This window comes from Haplochromis burtoni, unplaced genomic scaffold (genome assembly GCF_018398535.1).
Source record: "Haplochromis burtoni strain Fernald_Lab_line unplaced genomic scaffold, NCSU_Asbu1 Contig_251, whole genome shotgun sequence".
NCBI lineage: Eukaryota > Metazoa > Chordata > Actinopteri > Cichliformes > Cichlidae > Haplochromis > Haplochromis burtoni.
In genome coordinates this window covers 301,611-309,829 of record NW_024582612.1, presented here as the reverse complement: position 1 = coordinate 309,829, position 8,219 = coordinate 301,611, and the positions used below count along the sequence as shown (strand labels likewise).

At 49.9% G+C, this 8,219-nt stretch overlaps 1 protein-coding gene across 1 annotated transcript in view; it reads right to left on the bottom strand.

Moving 5' to 3' along the window:
* The window catches only part of baz1a (bromodomain adjacent to zinc finger domain, 1A), a 42,192-nt gene that overhangs the window by 7,371 nt on the left and 26,602 nt on the right, over positions 1-8,219 (bottom strand). Inside the window, exons 25-33 of the mRNA XM_042227254.1 lie at positions 7,870-7,931; positions 7,689-7,786; positions 6,771-7,015; positions 6,468-6,652; positions 6,241-6,371; positions 6,016-6,158; positions 5,756-5,907; positions 5,504-5,575; positions 5,224-5,306 (exon numbers count right to left, since the gene is read on the bottom strand). Coding sequence (XP_042083188.1) covers positions 5,224-5,306; positions 5,504-5,575; positions 5,756-5,907; positions 6,016-6,158; positions 6,241-6,371; positions 6,468-6,652; positions 6,771-7,015; positions 7,689-7,786; positions 7,870-7,931 — 1,171 coding nt within the window. The remainder of the gene's footprint in view (positions 1-5,223; positions 5,307-5,503; positions 5,576-5,755; positions 5,908-6,015; positions 6,159-6,240; positions 6,372-6,467; positions 6,653-6,770; positions 7,016-7,688; positions 7,787-7,869; positions 7,932-8,219) is intronic.

Here is an 8,219-nt window from a genome sequence, read left to right as displayed (position 1 = left end):
CATCATGCGGTGCCACCATCTCGGGCAGGGACCCTCATCCAATGTGCATCGTCTGTATGGGTGCCAAGCATGCTCAGGCTTCACTGGCGGACCCTCAGGGATGCCCACACTGTGCTTTGATGCCAGAGAAAGTCCTGGAAAGGAGGCTGAGAGTAGCAGTAACGAACAGTCAGGACCCCTGCCTGTCGGCTGCTACTGCTACGAGCGATATCCGTCATCCGCGAGCCTCCACAAGCTGGGCGGACATGATGGAAGAAGAGTCCCCGCTCATGCCCCCATCGTTCGAGGACCTCCTCGATCAAAACGTGGGCGAGCCGGGCGGCGAGGACGCGGAGGGCGATGCCGACTCCGACCTCCTCAACCTGGAGGACATGGATGAGGAACAGGAGGATGACTCTACCTTTCCTCCCCAGCAGTCCAGGCCACCAAGTGGGGCTGAAGTTGCACCCCTGGTGGACAGCAATTTGTACGAGGTCTGCAAACGGGCTGCTGCCAAGCTAGGCATCCCATGGCCAGCCGCCCAGGATGCCGAAGGGGCAGAACGCGACCTGTATGACGGCAAGAGGCTCCCACCAGCCTTGCCGCCATCAAAGCAGCTTCTGCCAGCAGTCCCAGCCTGCATGAAAGAAATGAGTCGCTATTGGTCAAGCCCTTTTAAAAGCAAGCTTCCGACCAAGGGCTGCTCTAAGCTTGAGATCCAGGGGATGGGTGAACTGGGGCTGACCGAACCTTCACCCTAACCGCAGGGCAATCTCAGCTTCTTCTAGCATTTCTTTGCCCAACAAGATAGATCGCCTCACGGCATCTATTTATCAAAGGACGTACAAATATGCTGCACAGTCAGTATGCTCGCTTAATGCAGTCACACTGCTATCAGCATATCAGGCAGAAATTCTGGAAGACATGGGCCGTCAGCTTGACTCGGGTTCCCAGAACCCAGTCCTCTGGGATGAAATCTGCGTGGTTAATGATCTTGCAGTCGCGGGTGAGAGAGCCTTGTGGCTAAACCTGTCAGGCCTAGGTGATGCTCAGAAGGCTGAGGTCATGGATGCAGCCTATGACCCAACCAAGGGTCTCTTTGGCCCAGCCCTGGAGAGAATGAGAGAAACAAGCACCCGCAGAAAGCAGGAGGGAGAAGCATTCAACTCTCTGCTTACCCAGAAAACCTAACTCTCAGCCCCAGCAGGTGCCAAGAGCTGGCTTTGCAGCAACAGCAGCAGCTGCGAGAGGGAGACAGAGTGGGGTCAGAATGCAGAGAGGAGCAGGAGGCCAGCAGGGTGCCCACCAGGCCAAGGTAGAGAACCGAAGACCTTGGGGCAAGCATTCCTTTGCAGCAGTTGCTGCAAAGAACAAGCCGTCACACCCCGGAGAGGGGAAAAAGAAGCGGTCAGCCTAGCACACCTGCAGCATTCTGTGTCACCCCTCTTTTCTTCCCCAAAGAGAAGGAAGGTGTTAGAAGGGGTAACCAAATCACTCCAAAGTTCAGGGTCTCCGGAAGTTTCCAGTTCACCAGGAGCACCCTCTCAGTCTCGGTGGCGCGCATGCGCAGTTCATCCCTGGGTCTTGTCAACCATTTCCCATGGTTACAGACTACAGTTTGCGGCAAAACCACCGAGATTCGGCGGAGTGTTAGCTTCTGTGGCCAGTCGCGATTCAGCGAATGTGCTGGAGGAGGAAATATCCTCCCTGTTACACAAACAGGCGATCGGAGCGGTTCCGAGCGAAGAAGCTCAGCAGGGCTTTTACTCCCGCTATTTCCTCATCCCGAAAAAGGACGGAACGTCGCTCCGTCCTATTCTGGATCTGCGTGTGTTAAACAAGCATTTGAGAAAGTACACGTTCAGAATGCTCACACACAAGACGCTTTGTCGCTCAATTCACAAAGGCGATTGGTTTGTTACAATCGACCTATCAGACGCATATTTTCACATCGCCATTTATCCTCCACACAGGAAATATCTCAGGTTCGCTTATCAGAGCGTAGCGTACGAGTTTCAAACTATCCCATTCGGGCTATCCTTAGCCTCCAAGGGTGTTCAGCAAATGTGTGGAGGATCGCATCCTTCACTCACTGTCTTTCCCGTTTTCAGCTGGGGAAAGTCGTGCAGTTCCAACTGTCTCCGCCTCCTTGGCCTCATGGCCTCTGTGATATCGGTGGTACATTTGGGGCTGCTTATGATGAGAGATTTTCAGCGGTGGGTCGCTTCTCTGCAGCTGTGCCCTCGCCGACATCTCAGTCGTGGTGTAAAAATAACGCAGCCGTGTATCGCGGCTCTCCGGCCTTGGAGGAGCCCGACAGCTCTCGCTGCGGGGGTACCGCTCGGGGCAGTATCATCCAGGGTGACGCTGACCACAGATGCATCCCTGTCAGGTTGGGGTGCAACTATGATGGGCAGAGCAGTGAATGGCGTTTGGTCACAGAGACTCACTCTGAATCACATAAATGTGCTGGAGCTCCGCTGCGGTGCTCCTAGCCTTACGGCATTTTCTGCCGTATCTCCGGGGTCAACATGTTTTAGTGAAAACAGACAACTCCACTGTAGTTGCTTATATCAACCGCCAGGGCGGCACCCGTTCCCGGCAGCTACACAGGTTAGCCAGGGAAATAATTATGTGGAGCAGCACTCGGCTCCTCTCCCTTCGGGCAACTCACGTGCCAGGAATTCTGAACAGGGGGGCGGACCTCCTGTCCAGAGGAAATCCACTGTTCGGAGAATGGAGGCTTCACCCACAGGTGGTGGAGCAGATTTGGCAGAGATACGGCCGGGCTGCCGTAGATCTCTTCGCCTCGCGAGAAAACACACAGTGCCCTCTGTTTTTCTCCCTGTCAGACGCACAGCGCCACTGGGCGTGGATGCGCTGGCCCATCCATGGCCAAAAACTCTGCTGTATGCTTTCCCTCCCCTCAGCCTGATCTCCCCAACACTGATCAGAGTGAGGGATCAGGGGCTGTCTCTGATTTTAATAGCTCCACGGTGGCCATCCAAACACTGGATAGCAGAAATCATCCAGCTTCTGGTGGACGAGCCATGGCCACTCCCCATCCGCAGGGACCTTCTGTCTCAGGCGCGGGGGGAGATATACCATCCCCATCCAGACCAGGTTGCTCTCTGGGCCTGGCCCGTGAAAGGTGGAATTTGAAGGCAGCAGGCATGCCTCCGAAGGTTATTGAAACCATTCAGAATGCCAGAGCCTCCTCCACCCGTTCCATTTACAGCAGTAAATGGCGTGTTTTTGAAGAGTGGTGCCATGAAAAGCAGATTATCCCTTTTCAGTGTTCAGTGGTGGAGCTGTTGTGTTTTCTTCAAGACTTGCTGGACAAAAGGAAAGCTTTTTCCACTATAAAGGTCTATTTAGCAGCTATTTCAGCCTGCCACGTGGGGTTTGGTGATAAACCTGCTGGGCAGCACCCCCTTGTAGGTCGCTTCATGAGAGGAGCGCGTCGAACGCTCCCAGTTTCTAGACCACTGGTCCCTTTATGGGATCTGTCAGTCGTTTTAGACGCCCTCTCCCACCACCCCTTTGAGCCTATTGGGGCAGTGGGGTTGAAGTTTCTCTCTCTTAAAACCACTCTGCTGTTGGCTCTAACCACAGCCAAGCGAGTTAGTGAATTACAGGCTCTGTCTATTCACCCCTCTTGTCTACAGTTGGCCCCGGGACTCACTAAAGCACTCCTGAGGCCTAACCCAGCCTTTGTCCCTAAAGTGTTGGAAACATCATACAGGTGCTCTACAGTAGAGCTCCTAGCTTTTCACCCCCCTCCATTCTCTTCCGAGAGGGAGCAGAGGCTGAACACTTTGTGCCCTGTCCGGGCCTTGGGGACTTATGTTGACAGAACAGCTGGATTCAGGAAGTCGGATCAGCTGTTTGTTTCCTGGGCCTCCCCTCACAAGGGCAGGCTGGGCTACGCCGCACACGTTTGTCCGGTTTTATCGGCTGGATGTTGCACAGTCATCCCTGGCTCAGACGGTGCTGGATTCTGGTGCCTCAGGTTCGACCTGAGATCCTGGAGTAGCACTGGAGAGTAGCTTCGGGAGCTGGCGCAATCCGGGAGTGGGCCATATCTCCCATAGTGAAACACCGAGCGAAGTTAGAAAAAGAACGTTGGGTTACTTAACGTAATCCCTGGTTCTTTGATAACAGAGTGAGGTGTTTCACCAACACTTCCCTCCTTGCTTAGGCACGGAAAGAAATCTGCTTGGAATGAGTTAGGAGGAGCTGGTCGGCCGTGTTAGTACGAGGGGGCGGAGCCCTGAGCACGGCTCGACAGGTCTGTCATAGACAGACGTGGTGTCATTGGAGCTTCCATAGTTGGTCACGCCGAGGCGATTCCCATAGTGAAACACCTCACTCTGTTATCAAAGAACCAGGGATTACGTTAAGTAACCCAACGTTTTGCATCTATCAGAGCCTAATGTCAGTGAGCCCTGTGAACTCGTCCTTTAACTAAACGAGAAGAGGGATTAGGTATTACAATCACTGATATTCACTGGGAAGGTTTTGGAGAATATCCATAAATGCTCTTATGATGCAAGACAGTGCTTGACTCAATTCAATGCTCTACATCTACACTTTTAAAGAGGAAGGTTAAATTTCTCCTGTGAGAAATGCTCTCCAGCTGAAGAAACCTTTGTCCTAAGGGGCCGACATCTTTGATTCAATGTGTCAAATTCTTCGCGTGCAGCTGAGCTCTGATCCACTGACAACTATTCAGGGCATTTTTAATGATGCTGTGGGGATAGACAGTGCAAAGCCATGTTTTATATACTACTGTATTATTTTTGCAAAGAAGCTTATTCTCCATCATTGGAAGGAAAGAGACGCAACTCCCTTAAAGCTCTGGCTTATGATGATGTTGCAAATACATTACATCTGGATTGAACACAACATACTCTGAGTGACAGACTCTCCTCCTTCAGTTGAGTTTGGGTACCCAGCTCTACATGTCTGCAGCTGTAACCAGCAGGTAGTTTTTTGGCTTCTCATTAAGACAGACTAGCTGGACAGCTGGGACTGTGTGTGTGGGAGGCTGTTGTATCACATTGTGTTGCATAAAAAAAAGAATTACTGATTCTGTAAATTCCACTCTGTCATACAAACATGTGAACAGCTCAATAAACATATCTGAGGTGGAAGAAGAACTTGCATGACCATAAACAGATTTTCATTAAGATAAAATAAACGCAGTGAACATAACTGAGATGGGGTATGTAATAATCTGACCTGAGACAGGCTGGAGCAGGACTGCAGAGATTCCCTCCATCGCTCCAACACCGTTTTACTGACTCTACCACAGTCGCTGCCATCTGAGACATACACACACACACACACACAGACACACACAGACACAGACACACACAGACACACACAGACACACACACACACACAGACACAGACACACAGACACGACCACAGTGATTTTTATTTTTAAAATAGAAACCCGGCTCTACTGAGAAATGTAGAATATCAACCAGATGATAATATTATTAGAAGACAGTCATACCATCACTGGCTTGGTCCTCATCTTTCTTCTTTTTGTTCTTCATCTTATGGTCCTTCTTTGAGTCTTCATCAGCTGCAGATGTGAAAGAGGCAGTTGTTATGCGGTAAACATAAGTGGAAAGGTTTAGTACATATAAACATGTAGCTCTAATAGTTTTGGTGCCACCAACATTTTGCCCTTTCCTGCTCTCCTTTCAGGCAGTCACCTTCACTCTCACACACCATTCACATGCGATCATGTAAAGAAACTCACCGAGCGGAGCTTTGAGGAAGCGTCTCTCGATGCCTTGCTCAATGTTGGTAAGAGCCTGAGCCAGGATTCGTACAGAGTTGCTGACCACCTGAGGAGTTCCACTGCCGCTGGACCCATACGCTGCAGAGCTGTCAGACTTCACCTCCTGAAGCCTGAAGAATAAGCAGCTGTTTACACCGCACACAGGAACGTTCAGCTTTGAACGCACGAAGACTGAAACCCTGATTTGGACACTGGATCATCATGGCCAAACTACGCACCTGTCTCTGGCTCTCAGGTGGGCAGAGTCCACCTCCATGGTCTCCACTCTTCCGTTCATCCCCGTGTTCTCTCTGCCATCAGAAGCGAGCAGCTCATAATTTCCAGCTTCTAACGCCAAGCGCCATACCTGTCTATCCATCACCTGAACATCAAAAGAGTGAGAGAGATGAGTCAGCTGTGGCTTAGGATACCCATCCTTTACCATCGTCAGCAGGAACTCTCACCTTCAGAGTTCCCAGAGTTCCCTGGTGGATCCGGTCCTCAATATCCAGCAGAAGCTCTCTGAGTCTCACCTCCATCATAGACTCAGCTGCAGCAGTGCATTCTGGGAGTGCCTGGGATGACTCTTGATCCTCTGGGTAAAGAAAAGGTGTGAGTGATTACTACCTGCATCTGAATAATATTTGTAGTCCTAATGTCCACCCATGTATTTAGGCTCAGGCTCTCTTACCTGTGTGCTTGTATTTGTTTCTGTCACAGCTCTTCAGCAGGTGCTGCAGCCTCTCTCTCTCCTGCAGCAGCGCCTCCTTCAGGCTGCTCTCTCGGTGACCTCGAGGATTCAGAGCCTCGATTAGATGATCAACCTCCTCCAGTGAACTGTAGAAGGACCACTGGTTGGACTGGTTGATTGGTGGGCTGCAGATGTGGAGGGGGGCGGGATTTGAGGCGGCACTTTTTAGTCACGTCACCATCAGAAAGCTGTGTTATGTGTGTGAAACTAACTGGTTCGCTCCCAGTATAAAATGTTACCTACCCTGTACTAGCTGCTTTATCCTTGGCCATTTCCTCTCCTTTCTCCACCTTGGTGGTGCTTGTGTCCTGGTCAGGTTTTGGGCTAGGCTGCAGCATGTCCTCGGTCAGGCCGAAGTGGTCTGCCTCCACAAAAAGGGCGGAGGCTGAAGGGAACAGCCAGTATCGGCGATACAGACGATCTCTACCCAAAGGCAACAGGCAGGTGCAGGCTGCAGCTTTCTGGATGCATTCCTGCAGCTCTCTGACCTGCAGTGACGACAGAGCTGGATCAAACTGAATTCTTCTGCTTTTTAGGCTTTTGTCATTCTCACTAAGAAAGTTGGCTGAAGAAGGCGCCACGAAAAACAAAAAGTGCTTTATGAATACAGACATGTTCACACACACACACACCTCTGAACATCATTAGTCCTGTGTGCTGCTCAGTACCATTCAGTATTTATTATTTACTGTTGTGTGGTTGTTGCCATGGTTTCCCTGCTGTGTTGTTTTCTTTCTGCTTGTTGAAGCAGATTTTCAGCCTTTTCCCTCTTCTCCTCTTTCCTGTGCCCTGGTTGTGTTTGTTCTGATTGTAATAACTTAAAATAAAAAAATAATAAAGACTGAATAAACTAAGACAATCAAGTGGAACGGTAAATCATCCACTTATAATTCTGATTGCTACAGGGGGAAAAAACGCTGGTTTTAAAAGCAGTTTCAAACGCCTGGACTTTGGCAGAAGGCTTTAATTAAAAGCCTGTTCAGATCAGACGACAACAAGAACTAGGATGTTCAAAGAACACTGAAGTGTTGGTGACTGATATAGCTGCTGTATGACGGTGCTGTGCGTACATGCTCTCTCTTTGTATCGATGACAGTGTGAACAGCAGAACTGTTCCTGACTCCCTGACAGAGAGACTAATAACCAGCGTCTGTTTCTGACCTTCTCCTGCTCTCTCTCCAGCTCCTCTGCCGTCAGGCTGGTGGGACGTTTCAGGTCAGACGCCGTCTGCTGCTGCTGTTCTTTCTGGTTTCCTTTGGCTGGAAGACAGAACAAACACATCTGACTCCAGACATTCACAAACTTTATCGTTCTTCCTGCTTCTTCTTGTTGTCTTTTTCACCTTTCATTATCTTGCTGCTCTGCTCCTCTTCATTTCCAGTGTGATGTTCTGTACACGAGTCACTGCAGAACAAATACAAGAACGTTCTGATATCTGTCAGAGACTCAATGAAAACCAATAGGAAGGCAAATAAAATCAAAGATTTTATAATATTGACCTAAGTATCGCTAACACGACTGATGGAGTGTCATACACTCGTGGTAAAGATGCCCTTTTACTTGGTTTTTACCAAGACTGTAACCGACATGTGAAAGCCAGCTGTTTATCTTAAGTCTGAACGTTTCAGGCAGAATAAAATGACTTTGCACTTCCCAGTTACTGAAGGAGGCAGTTCACTAAAGTTATGAATG